Source organism: Oncorhynchus nerka, linkage group LG1 (assembly GCF_034236695.1).
Source record: "Oncorhynchus nerka isolate Pitt River linkage group LG1, Oner_Uvic_2.0, whole genome shotgun sequence".
NCBI lineage: Eukaryota > Metazoa > Chordata > Actinopteri > Salmoniformes > Salmonidae > Oncorhynchus > Oncorhynchus nerka.
The window spans coordinates 34,775,355-34,799,840 of record NC_088396.1 but is presented as its reverse complement, the minus strand read 5'-3'; the positions used below and the strand labels follow the sequence as shown (position 1 = coordinate 34,799,840).

Here is a 24,486-nt window from a genome sequence, read left to right as displayed (position 1 = left end):
CGACTCCACCACCATCATTAAGTTTGCTGACGACACAACAGTGGTAGGCCTGATCACCGACAACGATGAGACAGCCTATAGGGAGGAGGTCAGAGAACTGGCAGTGTGGTGCAAGGACAACAGCCTCTCCCTCATTGTGAGCAAGACAAAGGAGCGGATTGTGGACTACAGGAAAAGGCGGGCCAACAGGCCCCCATTATCATTGACAGGGCTGTAGTGGAGCGGGTCAAGAGTTTCAAGTTCCTTAATGTCCACATCACCAACGAACTATCATGGTCCAAACATACCAAGACAGTCGTGAAGAGGGCACGACAAAACCTTTTCCCCCTCAGGAGACTGAAAAGATTTGTCATGGGTCCACAGATCCTCAAAAGGTTCTATAGCTGCACCATCGAGAGCATCCTAACTGGTTGCATCACCGCCTGGTATGGCAACTGCTCAGCATCTGACCATAAGGCGGGTAGTGCGAACTGCCCAGTACATCACTGGGGCCAAGCTTCCTGCCATCCAGGACCTATAAAATAGGCGGTGTCAGAGGAAAGCCCATGAAATTGTCAAAGACTCCAGTCACCCAAGTTATAGAGTGTTTCCCTGCTACCTCACGGCAAGTGGTACAGGAGCACCAAGTCTAGGATCAAAAGGCTCCTCAACAGCTTCTACCCCCAAGACATTAGACTGCTGAACAGTTCATAAAAATCGCCACCGGACAATTTACATTTGTAAAATCGCCCCCCTCTCTCTCCCTTTTGTACACTGCTGCTACTCGCTGTTTGTTTGTTACCTATGCATAGTCACTTCGCCCCCACCTACATGTACATACTACCTCAACAAGCCTGTACCTCCGCACACTGACTCGGTACCAGTGACCCCTGTATATAGCCTCGTTATTGTTATTCTTATTGTGTTACTTTTTATTATTACTTTTCATTTTAGTTTACTTGGTAAATATGTTCTTCTTCTTGAACTGCACTGTTGTAAGTAAGCACAGTAAAGTCTTGTTGTATTCGGTGTATGTGGCAAATCAAGTTTGATTTGATTTATTCTACCTAACCTTAACCACACTGCTAATCTTATGCTTAACCTTAAATTAAGACCAAAAAGCACATTTTGGTTTTCATAAATTTGTACGATATAGCGAATTTTGACTTTGTGGCTGTGGTAACTAGAGGAAACTGCTTTCTTGCTCTCCAGCAACAATGGCCACAAAATCCTCGTACATTCCATGACCCACTGAGACCTCCCTCTATCCAAACAAAGATAAGGTCACTGAAGTACAAGTGAACAGAGACAGGCCCAGGCAGGTTGTGTCCCAAAGGACACCCTATTCCCTATAGCCCCAGCTCTGGTCAATAGTTGTGCACTATATAGGGAATAGGGTGCCATTTGGGACACAAGTCCAGTGTCCATGAGCTCCACTCTAATGGTGTTCAGAATGACCAAGTTCACCTGACACAGCTCTTCCCACTCCTCTCATTCATCCACACTGACCAAAAGTAAATCAACCTTGTGCGTGAGTGCATGCATGCTGACTGGAGACCATAGAGATCCTATGATTCACTTTTATATATATTTCTGTGTTTATGACCCTTGATAACATGCCTCTCCGAGCACTGAGCAGAGTCACCACAGCCAGGACCTTGTTCATTAGGAGGAGACCCTGATTTTCTGATTGGAGGACCCTTCATAGTACAACAGGAAGGGATGATGTGGTGCTTGGTCTCAAGCACTCTCTCTTTTTGTCATTGTTCAAAAATGTGGGTGAGCCCGGTTAACACCCTACAACCTAAACCATGAAACACATTATGGAACTTCATGTCTGTTCGATCTGGAAAAGGGTTTAAATGAATATTGGGAGAGACGAGAGAGAGAGATAAGAGGAAGAGAGAACGAGAGGGAAATGGTGAGAGAAAAAAGGAGAGAGATTGCGTTTTGTGATGAAGTGACAACACTGTCCAGCGTAATAAATATGAACCAATAGACTAGCTTTGGTTACAGGAATTAGACCATAAAATCTCACTGGTTAAATAAATGAACCCATGCATGTATGATGCAAATGCTCTACCATGTGAGGACAGAGGTTATTCCTCGTATTAGTTATGAAGAAGATTACTTTATTGTCCAGTTCACATAAACGTCCATTGTAAAACAAATCTTTATCCCACTGCTCTACAACACTGGTTTTTGTTAGTCTCAGTAGTGGGCTATGCATTTTTATTTTACCTGAGAGTCAGACTACACTACTGCAGCCAGGAAGGACTTGTCAGTCTACATCATTAAATAGCTACATGAACTGGGAAAGGAAGTTAAGATCACTTCACAAATCAAAGCGTCTCTAGTTTAAAGGGTTAGGCGTATTCCCATTTGACTCATAATGAGTTTTCCACACAGAACACAGATCAGTGTGGCAGGATAACGATGCAGGAATGTTAAAGAGAGATTTAGAAGAGGTTTCAAAACCTATTCATATTTCACTACAAAGTTATGCCACTAGCTTCTGAATTCTCCCACGAGGAACTGTTAGTTCATCCTTCCTTTATGCCCTCTCAGATCTCTATAGTGCCTCAGGTTGTCTGACATCAAGAGTACAGTCATAGTCAGTAAAGCACTATAGAAGCAGGTTGATGGGGTATAGAAAACTGCAACCATATAGCTGTTATTAGCGTAATAAGCAATAACTAAACCTTTACTACAACATTTCTGTAACATAGACAACAATTTCATCTACATCATCCATGATCAGAAACACATCAATCTTGGCAGAAAAGACAGCATTAACCGTAGAGACTACCCTGACCCTATGCCGACTAGGCCAGCTCCTCAAATCACCAGTCTGATTAAAAGTGTTATCAAACTATAAACACATCTGCATGGCAGCTCATTTTTCCAGCCACTGGCAGGTAACCAGCCAAACCAGGCCATGCATCACTCAGCCATGTGTGTATCCAATATGGCACCCTTTCCCTTATATAGTGCACTACTTTTGACCAGAGCTCTATTGGCCCTGGTAAAAAGTAGTGCACTATATAGAGAATAGCGTGTCGTTTCAGACACAGTCCTATGGCTCTGTGCCAAAGCATGAGGTCACTTAAAAACACAGCAGCAACTTAATTGGAAAAACCTTGGCAATCCATTGCCTCAGTTTCACTAGGCCACAACCACGAGATGTGGTCCATATGCCAGCTCTGGTGTGTGTCCCAAATGGCACCCTATTCCCTTAGGGACTCTGGTCAAAAGTAGTGCACTATGCAGGGAATAGGGATTAATTTGGGACGTAGGCCTGGACTCTGGGTTCTGACTGAGAATGGGGAGAGGATCATTAGGAATGAAAGGTTTGAACTGGAGAGGAGAGACATGGTGGGCAAAAGTCTGGGGTAAGGTTTAAGGTTTCAGCTTCCTGAACTAAACCAACTCCCACCACCACCATTGACTCTAGTCCTTGTGGTTTGTAAATAAAATAGAAACATTTTTAAAATCCCAGGCCCTACAGGTAAACAGTGTTTTTGCATCCCAAATGGAACCCTATTTCCTAATCAGTGCACTACTTTCAACCATGGGCTCAGGTCAAAAGTAGTGCACTACATAGGGAGTAGGGTGCCATTTGAGATGCATACTGTGCTTTACCCCTGGCCTGGACAGGAAGTGGATAATCAGTGAGAACAGGAAGAGCAGGGATCAACTTCCTGTTGAATGCTGGGGAAAGAATACATACCGTCTAAAAGCACACCCACCCCTTCCTCATCATGAAAACCTTCTGGGTAAACATTACACAAGATTTAGTGCTGCCCAAGTCAATTAAACTTACCTCAGGGCTGATTGCGCTCCATGCATTATCTTTGCTCATAAGCTACTACACAGGCATGCACAAACACACACACACAGTCTTGTTTTAATAACCTTGATTCCCATTCAAAATCCTATTTTTCATAACCCTTAACCTAACCCTAACACTAATTCTAACCCCCCTAGAAATAAACTTTTTCCTTGTGGGGACTGGCAAAATGTCCCCAGTTGTTCTAATTTTTGATTGTTTACTATTCCTGTGGAGATTTCTGGTCCCCGCAAGTATAGTTAAACATGTTCACACACACAAATAGTCTGGAAACTTCAAACTGTGATGGGGACTAAACAAGGCTCTCTACAAGGTGATTCTATTTGACCAAGGGGAAGAACTAGGTATGCTTATAAGCTACAGCTACTGCATAAGAGCATGATGTAAGAGGTGCAGTATATTTGCAACAAAGCTAGAGGGCTGAGAGATGGTTTATGAACCCTGAAGTCAGTAAATACAAAGCCTGGAGGATTACCACAGGCTATATTATGCCACAATGACACCTACTGGAGAAAACAGTTAATAGATCCTGTAATCTAGGCTACACAACAACAATTCCACCACTGTGCTACTCCTGGCACTCAACTCTAATCTGTCAGATCTACAGGCAAACAAGAGTTACATGTGATTTTGTGTACTATGTCACGTACACACCTATGTCACGTACACACCTATGTCACGTACACGCCTATGTCACGTACACACCTATGTCACGTACACGCCTATGTCACGTACACACCTATGTCACGTACACGCCTATGTCACGTACACACCTATGTCACGTACACACCTATGTCACGTACACACCTATGTCACGTACACACCTATGTCACGTACACGCCTATGTCACGTACACGCCTATGTCACGTACACGCCAATGTCACGTACACACCTATGTCACGTACACGCCAGTAGTATCAGCTGGAGACGGATGATCCATTTACCCCCGGCGAGGTTAATACCCAGAAAGCAGAGCAGGATAGCCACTGACATAAATTCATTATTGAAATAAATTCTGTTCAGATAAACTGAAATTAAGTGGCCTTACAGAAGGTATACTGTATATTATCAACAAGTGGACAACACTACATTCAGCAGCTATATATCTTGACTTTAGAAGAATCTCAGAACTGTTATGTTGACATGGCCTACGGTAACAGGCCCCGTATTCATAGGGCCTCAGAGTAAGAGGCTGATCTAGGACCAGCCACCTTGCCTGACGACCCACCCTGAATTTATTTCCGCTGCTCTATCGATCGCTGTCACACCCTAATCAGTTTCACCTGTTCTCGTTATTGTCTCCACCCCCTCCAGGTGTCGCTTGTTTTCCCTAGTGTATTTATCCCTGTGTTTTCTGTCTCTCTGTGACAGTTCGTCTTGTATGTTTCCAAGTCAACCAATGGTTTTCCCGCTCTCCTGCTTTTTGCATTGTCCTTTTTCTAGTCCTCCCGGTAATGACCCTTGCCTGTTTCTGGACTTTGTACCCGACTGCCTGACCATTCTGCCTGCCTTGACCATGAGCCTGTCTGTCACTATGTACCTCCTGGACTCTGATCTGGGTTTGACCTTTTTGCCTGTCCACGGCCATTCTCTTGCCTACCCCTTTGGATTAATAAACATTGTAAGACTCCAACCATCTGCATTTGGGTCTTGCCTTGATATTGTTACATACATTCTGCCTGAAACTGCCATCCTAGAAGTCTTTTCTGTCTTCAAAATGAGGGGCGTAGATAACAAATTCATCAGCGATTGGGTCGTCTAACAAATAAAATCAATCAGAGAATCAAAGTTGATAACGTTGTCGTGTAGGCTGGCACTAGCCCATCCTATTTGGAAATGACCAAGTCAAGAAGTATTATGCCGAGTTAGTGGTTCAGCCAAACTATTTTTCACTTGCAAAGGTAGCAACAGCCAACATTTCCAGTATGCTAGCAGAGCTTAAATGATCCAAAGCCACAGGCCTGTATAATATTCCTGCAAGGTTTCTTGTAGATTCTGCTGAGCAAATTGCCATTAGTATTACACATATCGCTAATCTCTCTCTTGAACAAGGCATCTTTCCCATGGAAACACACTACAGTTCTACCTCTGTATAATAACGGGACAAAGTCTGACCCTGGGAATTATAGGCCTGTATCTATCCTCAGTGTAACATCAAAGATCCTAGAGAGAGTTCTACATGAGCAAATTTATGAATATGGCAATAAACAAAGTCTAATTTATGATTTTCAGTCAGGGTTTAGAAAAACATACTCCACTGATTCATGTCTACTTTACTTGACTGACTTCATCAGGAAAGAGATTGATGAGGGAAATCTGTGTGCAATGGTACTGCTTGACCTACAGAAGGCCTTTGATACAGTTAACTACTGTCTCCTAATCTCCAAACTGGAGGCACTGGGGATAAGCAGTATCCCTCTAGGCTGGGTAAAGTCCTATTTATCAAGTAAGGAGCAAGTAGTAGAGGCAAGGCCTCCCGGGTGGCGCAGTGGTTAAGGGCGCTGTACTGCAGCGTCAGCTGTGCCATTCAGGGTGGGTCGTCAGGCAAGGTGGCTGGTCCTAGATCAGCCTCTTACTCTGAGGCGCGCCCAAGCTCTGTCGTAACCGGCCGCGACCGGGAGGTCCGTGGGGCGATGCACAATTGGCCTAGCGTCGTCCGGGTTAGGGAGGGTTTGGCCGGTAGGGAAATCCTTGTTTCATCGCACACCAGCAACTAACCAAAGGTTGCCAGGTGCACGGTGTTTCCTCCGACACATTGGTGCGACTGGCTTCCGGGTTGGATGGCGCTGTGTTAACAAGCAGTGCGGCTTGGTTGGGTTGTGTATCGGAGGACGCATGACTTTCAACCTTCGTCTCTCCCGAGCCCGTACGGAAGTTGTAGCGATGAGACAAGATAGTAGCTACTAAACAATTTGATACCACAAAATTGGGGAGAAAAAGGGGTAAAATAAATAAAATAAAAAAGTAGTAGAGGCATACTTAGCACAGAGCTTAATTAGCATAGAGCTTACTAACATTAGCAAATAGCTTGGAGATAATAAGCTATCTCTGCACTTAGGTAAAACTGAGGCAATTATTTTTGGGCCCAGACCTAAATTGAGTAGGTCCTCTGAAATCAGACTGGAGTTAGGGGGTGAGGTGTTGACTACTAAAACCTCTGTTAGGTACCTGGGATGTATCCTTGATGGAAGCTTGGGAGGTGTGAGCATGGCCACTTAAGTGATAGGGAAGGTTAATGGTAGGACTAGAAAGTCCAAGCTGCTTGATAAGGACTCCATGAAAGTGCTAGCCACTGCCCTCTTTCAATGTTATTTTGCCTAAGCTAGTACTTACTAGTTTGGGGGCTTATCTAAGCTTATGAAGGGGAAGCTCCAGATAGCCCAGAATAAGCTGATCAAGGTAGTAATTGAAGGTGAGGCCACGTACTCACATATACAGGAGCTGCTTTCAGGAACTCAAGTGACTGTCTGTTGAGTTCTAGGGTGTCCCAGATTAGACTGGGTTTGGTTTAAAGGAGTATTTATGTTTCTGCGCCCAGATATCTAACTGATTACTTTCCCCGTGTTAGGGATGCACATAATCACAGCACCAGATCAGGTGTTGCTGATGTGTGCTTATACAGGTCCAGGAGTAATGCTGGGACAGGTACTTTCTTGTATACTGGAGTCTCAGAATGGAATGAGTTGCCTCTCCCCATACAAACAACATCCTCTCTGGACAGCTTTAAACATAAAGTAAAACACTGTTTGATGTCTTCTGTGCCCATATGAACAACCCCTAGGATGAAACTGCAATGATGAGATTGATGTTCTTCTTCTTTGTTTTTTGTTTTATTATCTCACTGTCAACTGTGTTCAACCATGTTCGACTTTGTCTAGCACCTTGTTTCAACAGGACCACAATGGAAATAAGTCTCAGACTTTATTGTGTGTTATTCTCAATGATTTTACTCATGCACATGTATGGCTTATTCAAGTTTTATGTGTGCTTGTTTTTTTTAAATGGTAAAATTAATCAATTAAACTAAACAACCCATTGGTTTCTGGGACCAATCAGAATGGTCAGAATGTGTTTGAGTTCTACAAATCATCGGGGGAGGCAGACAAATCCATACTTATTATGGAGAACAAACGTCAGTTGGCCGGAGCAATGTTAATGGGTAGCCAGGCAACCAGCCCCTCCCCCTGTCCATACAGTCTTATTCATTATGATCTAAAAGGAAAAGCTGATCCTAGATCAGCACTACTACTCCGAGATGCTTTATAAATACAGACCCAGATATCTGGTGAGAGTTAAAGCAAGAAAAAGGTGGAAGAAACATGATTAAAGTCGATTAGAAAATGAAAACAGAGAAATAATTATAATGTAAGAGTTACTATGCAACCAAATCCTTTTCATTACACCTTTGTGGCTTACATTTCTTAATTTACAATCTAATAAACCCCATGAGTGCTTTTCCCCCCGCAACCCAATTACATATGGGAAAGTGCTTCCTATATATATTTTTCTATTTTCATGATTTCCAAAATTTACCATTTTAATCTAACAGAAAAGTATATACGTATATTTGTAAATCACAAATGCTTTGAGCAACAGCCAGTTTTGCAGTGTAACCTATTTTGACAGAAAAGAGGATATGTATATAAAAGTGATCGCAGAAATAAATAAAATATCCTCTACCAAACGTTTGACTCCTTGTAGCATCAGGAGAAGAGTTCAATTGAGACCTCGTCTCAAGGGAGAATTTAGAGAAGTCTGTTCCATGACTTTGCAAACTGACTTGCCCATTGGCAATAGTAAATTGGGAGGTGATTCCAGAACGCGACGAGGCCTGGAACTGCGACCGGAAGTTCTGATTGAAGGTGCTGAAAGTCTGATGCAACCAAGAAGACAGAGCAGGACAGCCACAGACATCCCACTAACGGCCCACTCACTCTGCAATAGTTCCAGCCACACACTGTTGAAATCAGAACACACACAGAAGACATGCATAAGACCTTTGAATGTAAACATATTGATTTATATTTTTATTTATTTAGCTTAAAGGTGAGTTGACTGAGAATGTATTCTCCTTTACCACAATAACCTTGGGAAGGAAGGGTTGCAGGGATGTTGAAGACATACACTCCCCTACCTATTTATTTGGACAGTGAAGCTAAAACTTTTATTTTGGCTCTATACTCCATAATTTTGGATTTGAGATTAAATATTTTATATGAGGCGGCAGTACAGAATGTCACCTTTTATTAGAGGGAATTTTCATACATATCTGTGTTACCGTTTAGAAATCAAATCAAATCCAATCTATTTATAAATCCCTTCTTACATCAGCTGGTATCTCAAAGTGCTGTACAGAAACCCAGCCTAAAATCCAAAACAGCCAGCAATGCAGGTGTAGAAGCACAGTGGCTAGGAAAAACTCCCTAGAAAGGAACCTAGAGAGGAACCAGGCTATGAGGGGTGGCTGTGCCGGGTGGAGATTATAACAGAACATGGCCAAGATGTTCAAATGTTAGATGACCAGCAGGGTCAAATAATAATAATCACAGTGGTTGTCGAGGGTGCAACAGGTCAGCACCTCAGCAGTAAATGTCAGTTGGCTTTTCATAGCCGATCATTCAGAGTATCTCTACCACTCCTGCTGTCTCTAGAGAGTTGAAAACAGCAGGTCTGGGACAGGTAGCACGTCTGGTGAACAGGTCAGGGTTCCATAGCCGCAGGCAGAACAGTTGAAACTGGAGCAGCAGCACGGCCAGGTGGACTGGGGACAGCAAGGAGTCATCAGGCCAGGTAGTCCTGAGGTATAGTCCTGGGGCTCAGGTCCTCCGAGAGAGAGAGAGAAAGAGAAAGAAAGAAAGAATGAAAGAAAGAAAGAGAGAATTAGAGAGCATACTTAAATTCACACAGGACACTGGATAAGACAGGAGAAATACTCCAGATATAACAGACTGACCCTAGCCCCCTGACACATAAACTACTGGAGCATAAATACTGGAGGCTGAGACAGGAGGGGTCGGGAGACACTGTGGCCCCATCCGACGATACCCCCGGACAGGGCCAAACAGGCAGGATATAACCCCACCCACTTTGCCAAAGCACAGCCCGCACACCACAAGAGGGATATCTTCAACCACCAACTTACCATCCAGAGACAAGGCCGAGTATAGCCCACAAAGATCTCCGTCACGGCACAACCCAAGGGGGGGTCCCAACCCAGACAGGACGATCACGCCAGTGACTCAACCCACTCAAGTGACGCACCCTTCCTAGGGACGGCATGGAAGAGCACCAGTAAGCCAGTGACTCAGGACCTGTAATAGGGTTAGAGGCAGAGAATCCCTGTGGAGAGAGGGGAACCGCCAGGCAGAGACAGCAAGGACGGTTAGTTGCTCCAGTGCCTTTCCGTTCACCTTCACACTCCCGGGCCAGACTACACGCAATCATAGGACCTACTGAAGAGATGAGTCTTCAATAAAGACTTAAAGGTTGAGACGAGTCTGCGTCTCTCACATGGGTAGGCAGGCCATTCCATAAAAATTGAGCTCTATAGGAGAAAGCCCTGCCTCCAGCTGTTTGCTTAGAAAATCTAGGGACAGTTAGGAGGCCTGTGTCTCGTGACCGTAGCGTACGTGTAGGTATGTACGGCAGGACCAAATCGGAACGATAGGTAGGAGCAAGCCCATGTAATGCTTTGTAGGTTAGCAGTAAAACCTTGAAATCAGCCCTTTCCTTAACAGGAAGTAATATGATCAAATGTTTGGGTTCTAGTCAAGATTCTAGCAGCCGTGTTCAGCACTAACTGAAGTTTGGTTCGTGCTTTATCCAGGTAGCCGGAAAGTAGAGCATTGCAGTAGTCTAATCAATGACAAAAGCATGGATACATTTTTCTGCATCATTTTTGGACAGAAAGTTTCTGATTTTTGCAATGTTACGTAGATGGAAAAAAGCTGTCCATGAAACAGTCTTGATATGTTCGTCGAAAGAGAGATCAGTTGTCCAGAGTAACGCCGAGCTCCTTCACAGTTTTATTTGAGACGACTGTACAACCATCAAGATTAATTGTCAGATTCAACTGAAGATCTCTTTGTTTCTTGGGACCTCAAAAGTAGAACATTTGCAGCCATCCACTTCTTTATGTCGGAAACACAAGCTTCCAGCGAGGGCAATTTTGGGGCTTCACTATGTTTCATCGAAATGTAGGGCTGTGTGTCATAGCAGTGAAAGTTAACATTATGTTTCTGAATGACATCACCAAGAGGTAAAATATATAGTGAAAACAATAGTGGTCCTAAAATTGAACCTTGAGGAACACCAACATTTACAGTTGATTTGTCAGAAGACAAACCATCCACAGAGACAAACTGATAACTTTCCGACAGATAAGATCTAAACCAGGCCAGAACATGTCCGTGTAGACCAATTTGGGTTTCCAATCTCTCTAAAAGAATGTGGTGATCGATGGTATCAAAAGCAGCACTAAGGTCTAGGAGCACGAGGACAGATACAGAGCCTCGGTCTGACGCCATTAAAATGTAATTTACCACCTTCACAAGTGCTGTCTCAGTGCTATGATGGGGTCTAAAACCAGACTGAAGCATTTCGTATACATTGTTTGTCTTCAGGAAGGCAGTGAGTTGCTGCGCAACAGCTTTTTCTAACATTTTCGAGAGGAATGGGAGATTTGAAATAGGCCGATAGTTTCTTATATTTTCTGGGTCAAGGTTTTGACTTTTTCAAGAGAGGCTTTATTACTGCCACTTTTAGTGAGTTTGATACACATCCGGTGGATAGAGAGCCGTTTATTATGTTCAACATAGGAGGGCCAAGCACAGGAAGCAGCTCTTTCAGTAGTTTAGTTGGAATAGGGTCCAGTATGCAACTTCAAGGTTTAGAGGCCATGATTATTTTCATCATTGTGTCAAGAGATATAGTACTAAAACACTTGAGTGTCTCCCTTGATCCTAGGTCCTGGCAGAGTTGTGCAGACTCGGGACAACTGAGCCTTGGAGGAATACGCAGATTTAAAGAGGAGTCCATTATTTGCTTTCTAATGATCATGATCTTTTCCTCAAAGAAGTTCATGAATTTATCACTGCTGAAGTGAAAGCAATCCTCTCTTATTATAAATAGGAATAGAATATGTTTCTGATCAAAATGCTAATCTCCCCTGGTATTGGTGATATTGTATGTTTTTTTACTTTACCAGGTAAATTGACTGAGAACACATTCTCATTTACAGCAACGGCCTGGGGAATAGTTACAGGGGAGATGAGGGGGGATGAATGAGCCAATTGTAAACTGGGGATGATTAGGTGGACATGATGGTATGAAGGCCAGATTGGGAATTAGCCAGGACACCGGGGTTAACACCCCTACTCTTACGATAAGTGCCATGGGATCTTTAGTGACCACAGAGAGTCAGGACAACAGTTTAATTTACCATCAAAATGACGGCACCCTACATAGGGCAATGTCCCCAATCACTGCCCTGGGGCATATTTTTATTTTAACAAGAGGAAAGGGTGCCTCCTACTGGACCTCCAACACCACTTCCAGCAGAATCTGGTCTCCCATCGAGGGACTACACTGCTTAGCTTCAGAAGCAAGCCAGCAGTGGGATGCAGGATGGTGTGCTGTTGGTAATGGTGAGAGGGCATGTATGGGGGGCATGATCTTTGAGTAAATGTAAATGTCTTACTCATCATTATTCATGAATTTACCACAGGTAGACTCCAATCAAGTTGTTGAGACATCTCAAAGATGATCAATGGAAACAGGATGCACCTGAGCTCAATTTCAAGTCTCATGACAAAGGGTCTGAATAGTTATGTAGTTATGTTATTTTTGATAAATTAGCTAACATTTCTAAAAACCTGTTTTCACTTTGTCATTATAGGGTAGTGTGTATATTGATGCATTTTTTATTTAATCAATTTTAGAATAAGACTAACATAACAAAATTACTTTCCAAAAAAATACTTTCCAAATGCACTGTACATTTTGGATTTGACCAATGACAATTTAAAGGTGTGTTGCTCTGTTCCAAAAAGATACAGCTAGGCTAAAGTCCTTTGTTAGTATTATTTAATAATATTAAAGTCCTTTGTTAGTTTTAACCAACCTTCAAATGGGCAGTTGTCAGCAATTGGGTTTTAATAACATATTAAATTTAGAAGTGTAATTTGTGTATTTTATATGCCTCATGATGGAAAATAACCGAATCAATATCAAAGCATTTCTTCAATAAATAATATTAATATATACCTATAAAGAACAATTATATAATTATTATACTTCCAAGAAACCAGTAGGCCTACTGTATGGATAATTATTTTTATTTGGAAGGACATGATAAAGAATCAAAAACCAACAATTGAAGAATCAGATTTTTCACAAGTCCATATAATATATTGCATAAATCTAATAGAACTTTACTGAAATAAAATAAGCTACAATTAAAGCAGTACATTACATATAATATCCAGTTCAATCGAATCGACAACTAAAAGACCATGCAAATCAACATCTTGCTTTTGATCAACCATCTGTGAAATATAATAATTCATCATAACTTGACTAACAATGAGTTTACTATCCTTCCTTCTGTAGCTCAATGATAGAAGATCTGAGTCAAAATAACTCCGTCTCAAAGGAAGAAGCTCTTGTCCACAACTGCCAAAGAAGCTCAACATATCCAAAATATTAACTGAGGACTGTCTGCAATAATGACTATATGACATACATACTTCAGAGCCTTTTTACAAGCAACATATTTTTCAAAAATAGAAGAAAGCATCTATCAAAAAGTTTAACATTTATACTTTTCCCCCCAATCTGATGAAACAAGTTTCATTTTTTCCCAGCTTATACAAGGACACTTATGGTCAGTTTATGGATAGGGGGTTACTGTACGTGGTGGAACTGTCCCAAAAATGGGTTACTTTTTCACAACCATAAGAGGAATCTTTTCAGTTCCCTCGGTATGCAGTTGAAGAAGGAACATTTTGGGTCTCAAACTTATACTTATATAAGTTCTTATATAAGTTATATAAGTTCAAATCTAAGATAGTCGTGGAGAAATACACATACAACTATACACCGTGCTTTTGAAAGTGCTTTCTTTCACCGGTGTACAGTAGGTTTAGTTGAAAACTTAAACCCCATACAATCAGATAACGGAGCCAAAAATGAAAAAAAAATTAAAATAAAACATTTTTCACATCTCATGACTGACTACAGGTCAACATTTCAGTTATATGCCACAACATTGAATAATCAATTGTTGATGAATTTACGAGGATGATGCCCCAGGTATTCTTCAAACTGACAGTCCAGTCCACACTACAATACTGGAACTATTATTTCATGTAAGGATGGGCCGACTTTAATTACTGCGAGTCAAATCATAGCTGGTCAAATCAATAATGAGGGAAATCAAATTAAAAAATAGGTGGAAAAAACCTCTATGGTTTCACAGAATATGAAGTGACAAACATTAAACTGCATTGAAAATCTAATGAAAAGTGGCTCCATAAAACATTGTACACCAGTCCTCACTGTAGCTACAACCACCAGGTTGTCCAGAAGTGAAAATACACAAGCCAAAGATATTCTACTTATTTACAGCAGAGATACCAACTATCTATATATTCTACAGAGGGAATGTTTACAGAGTAAAGTTTAGTAGCTGTTGAATCCAGAACGAGGGTATTATTTGTCCCTGATTGTCAGTAGAAATGTAACAAGTGAGAGCTAGCATTTGATGTAAAACACAATGTTGACATAATATAACTAACATATGACGGTAGCTATCAATTCTATAAGCAAAACAATTTAACTTTAAAAGACATGAACAACAAAGCACAAAAAGAAAGACATAATGCAAGACAAAATAGCAAGACCGAAATGACTTAGGCAATATAACAAGAAAAATAATTTCAAACCATTTCATTTTGTCAAGGTAACTTTCAAAAGTGGCTGTTAATTGTGTTTCGCTTCACATGCAACAATTATATCAATCTGTTACAACAAATACCATAGAAACCCAACAATGCAAGAGAGACTCAACAAAATATATCTCAAACCTTTTCTGTAACCTCTGCCAAATATGCACAACTATTCAGAAAGTTAGGCAGTGTGTAATACAGTAATAGCTATAAAGAAATAACCATTCACTTAAAATGTCATCGTGCAATTCAAATCTTAATTTTCAGAACTTTCTTGGCCACTAAAAGCCATCCTACCACTTTTGCTAATGTGAGAGCACACAGATAAAACACCCTAACAATAGATTACCGGTAGATAAACGTTTGATCATATCTGTGCTACAAAAGATAGAAAATCGTTAGAGATGCCAGTGGTCAGTCTTTGCTGTAATAGCAAGAGGGGTCAAATGTTTGAAAGGGACGTCCTTTTAAAGAGCAGAAAGTTCCACTTTCATTGTAAATAACTTTGAATTGGGTTTGTTTCAGAAAGTGCAGACTAGTATATTTCATCGAGTCACCAAAAATGACTATGAAACATATGGGGATGGCTGGAAATATTTTTTTAAAAGGCACTGATGACAACTAATAAAGATATTTTCCAGGACAGGAGCCTAAATGAAAGACAAACTTGAATCTCTTACAACTATATGTGCAATGTAGGATATAAAGTACTGCGGAATGGGCAATTCTCTTACAACAAAAAAAATCACGTTTCCAGCAACAGTTTTTATGTGAGTAAAGTCAAAACGTATAAAATAATCACGATAGTTGTGATGGAAAGCAGAAGTTTCAGTACAATTCTATTAATGCCCACAGATAATGTTCGTTCAACATGGATCTTTTTGTGTTGGTAAAATATATTAGGCAAGAAATGGCAGTGGAAATGCCCTTACGTGCAAATATTGATATAAGAACCATCATTTTGAAGTAAACTTGGGAGTCGTGGGATGATATGGTGTGTGGTCCTCCCACTTCGACTCGTCGGGAAAGCATGCAGTTTATTAGGCTACAGATGAAATAAGTTATGAACTTAACAGGATGGTGAAAGTGCAAGCTTGACGTTGTTTTCCAATAAATATATTGAGTGTCTTATTCTAGTTACATGATGATCTATGCTTGGCCGCCATTTAACAAATATTCTCGCTCTTATCCATAATTTCATCATGTAGATAGCCAACCCGCACTGTGTCTGCGAGCTGTTGGCTATAGAGAACACATACAAAGACCAGAGTTGGAACATTCCCTATATAATAAAATTTGGGTGGGCCAAAACAAACAGTAGAGTTGAAAACGCGATTTTTAATTTAATCTCAAAAGTTATGGGGCCGACGTCATCACGCACAGCCTTTTATCCACAACAAGTTAATTAGTTGTAAACATCTCTGGTGGGAAAATGTGCATACTGTTTTTAATGCAGAGTTTAGAATATTCGCATGAAAATCTGTCACCAACTGGATGGAAACCTACCTACGCTGACATGCATTCACCCGTAATAAAGTGTACAGAACACAATAATTATTTGATATAACTTTACGGGGTGATTTCCCACTCTACTCATGGATTTTTCCCCTTGCGGTCTTCACTTGCTACTGGGAAAACAGCCGTAAGACTACCAACACCTTCTAGAGAGACTTGAGTCTCCAATGACTGCTTAGATTGATACATCTGCAATGAACCATGATTTGTTTCCCAATAAGTGCATGCAACATAACTGTATAACATTTTGATGACCAATAACAAAGCATTTAGGTTCTCATTTGAACCATGATCTAAACCCTAAAAAGATCAACAATTAACCTCACTTAAGGTACATTGTGCAAACATAATTTCATATTCAGACAAATGACATTTGTTTAGTATCTTTAGATTATTTAGAATGGTCAAGACCAACCTATTTCTATCAAGTACTATTGATTTGGATGAAGAATGACATACACTATATACACACACAAAAGTATGTGGACACCCCTTCAAATTGGTGGATTGGGCTATTTCAGCCACACATGTTGCGGACAAGTGTATAAAATCTAGCACACAGCCATGGAATCTCCACAGACAAACATTGACACTCACTACCGAGTTCCAAACTGCCTCTGGAAGAAACATCAGCACAAAAATGGTTTGTTTGTCAGGAGCGTCATGAAATACTTTTCCATGGCCGAGCAGCCTTAGAACACCATACGCAATGCCAAGCATTGGCTGGAGTGGTGTAAAGCTAGCCGCCATTGGACTCTCGAGCAGTGAAAATGTGTTCTCTGGAGTGATGAATCACGTTTTACCATATGCCGACGGACATATCCGACGGACAAATCTGGGTTGGGCTGATACCAGGAGTACGCTACCGGCCCCAATGCATAATGCCAAATGTAAAGTTTGATGGAGGAATAATGATCCGTCTGTTTTTCATGGTTCAGACTAGGTCCTTTACTGTAGGGAAAACTTAAGACTACAGCATACAATGACATTCTAGACAATTCTGTACCTCCAACTTTGTGGCAACAGTTTGGGGAAAGCCCTTTCCTGTTTTAGCATAACAATACCCCTGTGCACAAAGCGAGGTCCATACAGAAATGGTTTGTCAAGATCGTTGTGGAAGAACTTGACTGGCCTGCAGAGCCCTGACCTCAACCCCATCGCACACCTTTGGGATGAATTGGAAACCCAACTGCGAGTCAGGCCTAATCGCCCAACATCAGCGCCCAACCTCACTGATAGTCGTGGCTGAATGGAACCAAGTCCCTGCAGCAATGTTCCAGCATTTAGTAGAAAGCCTTCCCCATAAGGCTGTTATAGCAGCAAAGGGGGGACAAATTCCATATTAATGCACAGGATTTTGGAATTAGATGTTTGATGAGCAGGTGTCCACATACTTTTGGTTATGTAGTGTACTTCATTCCACACCAACCACCATACATTTCTTCCAGAGGAGAGCTTTGAATCAAGTGACTTTAAACTAAGACTTATTAAATCAAAAGATCAAATACAAATAAAATCACATGTCAGGCTACACGCCATGAAAAAGGAATTTAGCAAGCAACTGAAGAAAACATTCTTTACATAAATTTGAAATGAATTCTGTTCAGATAAACTGAAACGAAAAGGTCTTACAGCAGGTATACTGTACATTATTAACAAGTGGACAACACTACATTCAGCAGCTATATAGCATGACTTTAGAAGAATCTCAGAACTGTTATATTGACATGGCCTACGGTAACAGGCCCCGTATTCATAGGGCCTCAGAGTAAGAGGCTGATCTAGGACCAGCCACCTTGCCTAACGACTCACCCAGAATGTATTTCCGCTGCCCTATCGATCGCTACATACATTCTGTCTGAAACCTACATTCTAGAAGTTGTTTGTGCGACTTCAAAATGAGGGGAGTTGTACAAAACCAATTGAATGGCGAATGGGTCATCTAACAAATCTAATCAGAGTATCACAGTTGATAACGTCACGTTGGCTGGCCCTAGAACAACTAATTGGTTTCTGGGACGAATTAGATAGGTCAGAATGTGCTTGCATTCTACAAATCATTGGGGGAGGCAAGCGATGTTGATTGGTAGCCAGGCAACCCCCCCATCCATACAGTCTTATTCATTATGATCTAAAAGGAAAAGCTGATCCTAGATCAGCACTACTACTCCGAGATGCTTTATAAATACAGACCCAGATATCTGGTGAGAGTTAAAGAAAGAAAAAGGTGGAAGAAACATGATTAAAGTCGATTAGAAAATGAAAACAGAGAAATAATTATAATGTAAGAGTTATTACTATGCAACCAAAATCCTTTTCATTACACCTTTGTAGCTTACATTTCTTAATTTACAATCTAATAAACCCCATGAGTGCTTTCCCCCCCCCGCAACCCAATTACATATGGGAAAGTGCTTCTCATACAGATATCCCCCCCCTATTTTAATGATTACCAAAATTTACCATTTTAATCTAACAGAAAAGTATATATGTATATATATTTTTTTTATTATCACAAATGCTTTGAGCAACAGCCACCTTTGCAGTGAAACCTATTTTGGCAGAACAGAGGATAGGTATATGAAAGTGCCTTCCAAAATGATCGCAGAAATAAATAAAAATATCCTCAACCAAACGTTTGACTCCTTGTAGCATCAGGGGAAGAGTTCAATTGAGACCTCGTCTCAAGGGAGAATTCAGAGAAGTCTGTTCCATGACTTCGCAGACTGACTTGTCCATTGGCAATAGTAAATTGGGAGGTGATTCCAGAACGTGACGAGGCCTGGAACTGTGACCGGAAGTTCTGATCGAAGGTGCTGATTTGAAAAGTCTGATGCAACCCTTGAGCATCAGTCTTTTTCGAGGATGCAACTTCCTCCAGAAAGTCTTCGGTTGGCGACACAGCTGAGGGGGTCGTTTCGTCCCCTGAAAATGAGAAAGAATGCTGGGAATCCCCTACAAGTAGTCCAAAATGGGGTTTCTCCAAGGTAGAGCGTAGTGGAGAGTTCATCCCTGACCTACCAGTGGTAAACCTGCTGGGGGAAGGGTTCTGTTTCTCTGTGGAGAACAGAGGCTGGTTGGAGAGACTGGGGCTCTCGGTCACAAAGGTAAGACTCTGGCTGCTCAAGTAGCTATCGTTCTGGCTGGTCCTCTCCAGTGCTTGCTGAAGGAACTTTGAGTACTCATGCAGGAGGCTAGACTTCTCTGCTGGTGGGGCTTGAGGGTTACCTCCCAGGCTCTCTACCGGGCTGGCCTCAGACACATCCGAGGAGTTGATGGAGATGCTGGAGGTCACCTCCGTGTCAGCCACACTGAAAGAGATATCAGGTTGCCCATTGGCCTTGTTTGAGTAGTGGTCCAGGAGAGTCTGGAGAACCTCATCCGGGAGAACGTTCTTGTCGTGGTTGGACTTGATCTCGACGCTCAACGGCTGGGGTTCCAAGATGGTGGCGGGAACAGTTTCGTCGATGACATTGGCCACTGCGGCTTGTCTAATGGAAGGCTGGGACGTGATGCTGCTTACATTCAGGGCATAATTGCGGTTGTTGGACAAAGTGGCCTGCTGGAGATACCTCTTCTTCTTCAGGAACTGCACTGCATCATCGTAGTTTGTGCTGCTGGATGCTGGTTTCGTCTGCCCTCCTTGGAGAGCATCTACTGGCTCCAGGTCAGAATTGGCCACATCCACATCCAGAAGACCTTGTTTGTCCACGATCTCAAACGTGTACCTGGTGATTTTGCCATCTTCAAAAGAGGACAAAGGGGACAGACTCACAGGTGGTTCGGGTTCAGTTGGTTGCTTCAAACTCCTCTTGGGGACCTTCTTAAGGACCAGCTTGGGAGGATGAATCTCCTCAGCGGAGAGATTCTCCCCACCCAGCCCCAAATGCTGCTTGCCGGACGAGTCTGGAAGCTCCACAGAATAATCTGCCACCACATACTCATCTTTGACCGCCTTGGAGGTAACTGCATAGAGAGGTAGACATTCGATTTTGTTCGATCTTTGCTCCACCTCCTTATCCATGGCGCCAAGAGAAGTGACCGTGGCAACGTCTTCAGTGACAGCAGCTGAGCATTGAGACTTGTCTGAAGTCTTCAAGCGTTTCTTCTTGGGCAGCGAGCACTCTTTGGCAGAGAAGGAAAAGCCCAGAGATTCTGTGTTGCGCAGGAGTCCTCCATCTTTCCCCGCTGCTGCAGCCTTGTGGGTTTTCCTCTCCTTCATCTCATGGCACATGCGCCTGTGCTTTAGAACCCGGTCAGTTCTGGAGAAGTACTGTGGAAAACAAACCGAATGGGTTTGTGGCATATATGGATAGTAGTAGAATAAATGTTTTTAAAGAAACGTCTGCATGCTATATAAACCAGTTTTAAACTAGAATTTGAACTAGTGATGTATACTATTGTGCCATCTTGGTAACTCCTAAGGTCATTGTCTATCATGGCAAACCATAGGAGTTGGCTATACAGCACAAACAGATATGGGACCAGGCCATTGAGATGTGCTTTGATAACATAAATAACCAACCTGGTGGCAGTAGTCACATTGATAGGGCTTCTCTCCACTGTGGGTCCTTCTGTGCCTCTCCATGTGGTATTTCTGAATGAACCTCATGCCACACTCCTCACAGCGGAAGGGCTTCTCACCTGACAAAGTCAAAGGGACAGCTCATTCTGTGGGCTAGTAACATCAACATTCAACAGGTGGGATCTTTGACTAAACATTGGCTAACATAGTTAAATCATAGCTTCGTGGGGCATTCTCTTACCAGTGTGGATCTTCTCATGTCTCTGGAGAAGGTACTTCTGTATGAAGCGCATATCACACTGGCTGCACTGAAATGGCTTCTCACCTGAAACCAAGCAAGTTGATCAGTTAAACCATATTTTTCTTGCTTATATTCAATGGGAAATTGTGTTAGTTACAATTTCTGCATAATAAGTAGGCTTATAGCATAGGGCCTAGATCATAGTTTTGTTAATTTAATGTAAAGCAAGAGGCTTGACTGTCATAAGACATACCAGTGTGGATGAATACATGTCTTTGTAGATGGTAGTTGGTTCGGAAGGCTGCGTTGCAGTGCACACACACATGACACTTTGGACTCTGGAGACCCAATGACCCATCCTCATTGATGGTGAGAATCTAAAAAGAGAGATACATGGAAAGACAAGGACAAGAAATGTGTAAATTCACAATTTATTTACAACTGAAGCTGGGTGAGTCTTCACAAAATAATAATAATTGTTTTCATGTTGCTAGTTTTGGCAACAGAATTTGTCAAGTCCCAAAATAAATATGTAATCTGCACAGACCATGTGGTTATAACCTGATTTAAATGCAAAATGTATTATACATTTGCACCTTGGCAGGAGAGCGCTGCTTTCGCTTCTTCTTCTTGTGACACTCTGTGAGGTCTCTGGGCTTTCTTTCTTTCTTCCCCAGCATTAGTTGATCAGAAGTCAGCTTCAACTCTTGTTTGATGCTTACCTACAAAACATTGTTTCATGTTTGAATTTCACTGCTTAAAGTCAGAATGATTCTTCGCTCAATGGGTGAATCTCAAAAGTCTTCCAAATGAAGACCGGGAGAAGAGAGGAAGTAAGGAATGAGGAAAGACTTGAGATTCACCCAGTGTCACGATTTACAGCATGTATGGCAAGAAGACTGGCAATAAGAATGTATGCATGACATGGACTCACAGGCAGCTTGTGTGAGAGTCTCTGATTCATTCCCCATTCCCTGCCATTCACAGTCTCCTCATGTACCACCATCTCATCAGTTGGGATCAGGTCATGGGACACCATTGAAACCCCTGTCAGGTCATCCTCTTCATCATCGTCTGCTAACAGGGGGTGGTGATCTAACCCCCGCTCGCCCAGGGTCATGACGACTGGACCTCCACCCCCTAACCCCACACTCTCATCCACTCCCCCACCACACTTCAGCAGCATCCCCTCCAGCTTGTCATCAATGTTCATCTTAACTTAGAGGGACCTACGTGTCTGTGGGGTCAAATGAGGACAGAAGTATTAGCTAGCTAACGAGTTACTGTAACTTAGTTAAAGACAACGAAAACATTTAGCTACATTTAAGAGGGGACATCATTGAGTAATCTCGGGTTTAGCTGACAGTTACCTAGCTGAATAACTAACAAACAAAACCTTGTTTGTCAGCCAACTGAATAATTACTGTAGCCATCAACAATCCCGTTAAATCAAAATAACACAGCGAGCGTTAGCCTACTAACGTTAGCTAGTTTTAGTACTACGGCTATTGTACATAGTAGTAGCTAGGCTAACAACATAATATGTCGCTATAAAATAAATTGAGCGGTCAACTAGCTAACTAAATGAACTACATTTAGACGTTAGATGTTAAGATGATTGGTAGCTTTAGCTAGCTAAACAACTGTACCTAAACAAGCAACACAACTAGCCAGCTAACGTTAGATAACTATCAGTGTTGACAGGCAACGTTAGCTAACTAGCAGTAGCCTGTTAGCTAGCTTGCTAACTTGGTTAGCTGTGAATAGCAAACGTTAGCTAGCTAGGCCTGATCAGAAACAACAACCCAGAAGATCTGGTAAGAACTCAAATCAAGATTTAGGTTAGCTTCACTCAAGTGAAATCGAGAAGTAGCTAATGCACGGCAGAAAACTGTTCACAACTAGCTAGCTGTCTAGATAACGTTTCTAACCAAATATATGTATTACTAACGTTAGCATTAGCTAAGATAGCTAACGTAACGTATTTAGACTGCTTACCTACTTTGGAGTCTAATAAGGTCGTTTAGCAGTCATGGTTAATCTGCAAAAGTGTATCCGCTGTGTGATATATGCCGCGAGAGAAAGAAACGTCACCGCATTTGGCCCAACTGCAGTGCATGGGGAATGTACGTTATACTATCTAATTTGCGTTGTGATGTCGTTTACCTGTAGCAAACATTTTGTAAGTAAACCAAGATAGACCACAACGTGTCGACTCCAATGGGAACAAATGAGTCATAGTGGGCAGAACAAGCAAAGAAGATGGGCAGAGCCAAGCATAAGCTAGCGAGATCCTATTGGCGTGTTCTAGCACAAATCTGCATATGTCCATTAGGGAACGCCTACTCTGTAATGTGCGCGAGTGCAATAACTCAATTGGTCTTCTAAACCTTCTTAAACAACGTGATTTTAAAAATCGTTTGCAAATGGTAAAGTCTACAAATCTTAGTCCACTCTTTTCATAACATAACTTAGTTTGGGGAACAGAACACTGTGGGCTTTGTCAATGACAAAATGTGAAGAATGTCGCCCAAAATCCATCTCGTTCCATTTTCTCTCACTACCCGCCTTCAGGTTTTCGCTCACTACCATATTTAGTAGTGAGTGGAAATGCCAAGCGGATGCTTTCACATTTATACATCCAGTGAAATATCTGTCTCATTTTTCTATTTGTGCCTGTAGTGACTCGTGGAGCAAGCACTACAGTGTGTGTTCAGCAGACCTTTTCTACATATCTTTAGCGCGCTCGCACGCAGAACTAGAATATGACTACGCTACTATTTGTTCCCAAAACACGATGTTTAATGCATTCAAGAAACAGAATACTGTTTGACAGATAGTCATATCAAAACTTCCTTATTAACAAAACATTAAAAAAAGATTTGTTAAAGAACTTACTATTAAATTAATTAACTAGTACACCAATTAACTCATAGCTACTACATTAGAGCACAACTGTATCACATAAATCGCAGGGCAAACGGGGCCTAAAAATGTAAATTGATTCTAGTGCATTATTACCAAAACACTATTTTAAGTTAACAACAGATGGCAGCATTCACTGAACATTGATTGCTTCTGTCTGATAAACTCATAATGGAACCATTTGTATCTTTCAGTCAGCCTCCTTTCCTTTCCCATAGAAATATTTACAATACCAGTCAAAAGTTTGGACACACCTACTCATTCCAGAGTTTTTCTTTATTTTGACTATTTCCTACATTGTAGAATAATAGTGAAGACATCAACACTATGACATAACACATGGAATCATGTAGTAACCAAAAAAGTGTTATACAAATATATTTGAGATTCTTCAAATTCGCCACCCTTTGCCTTGATGACAGCTTTGCACATTTCTTGGCATTCTCTCATCCAGCTTCATGAGGTAGTCACCTGGAATGCATTTCAATTAACAGGCGTGTCTTGT

General features: G+C 41.7%; 1 protein-coding gene across 2 annotated transcripts; it reads right to left on the bottom strand.

Moving 5' to 3' along the window:
• Nucleotides 1–13,146: 13,146 nt before the first annotated feature.
• On the bottom strand, nt 13,147–23,266 carry znf148 (zinc finger protein 148). Of its 2 annotated transcripts, none has more exons than XM_029660195.2 (7): nt 23,055–23,266; nt 21,991–22,293; nt 21,653–21,778; nt 21,310–21,433; nt 21,057–21,140; nt 20,816–20,934; nt 13,147–20,563 (listed from the first exon to the last, which is right to left on the bottom strand). In XM_029660195.2, exons 2-7 carry the CDS (start codon nt 22,267–22,269, stop codon nt 18,917–18,919), a joined length of 2,379 nt encoding a protein of 792 aa, XP_029516055.2. In that variant the 5' UTR covers nt 22,270–22,293; nt 23,055–23,266; the 3' UTR covers nt 13,147–18,916. The 2 variants fall into 2 exon arrangements, with proteins under 2 accessions (XP_029516055.2, XP_029516064.2); XM_029660204.2 differs by having other exon boundaries at nt 23,059–23,266.
• Nucleotides 23,267–24,486: the final 1,220 nt, after the last annotated feature.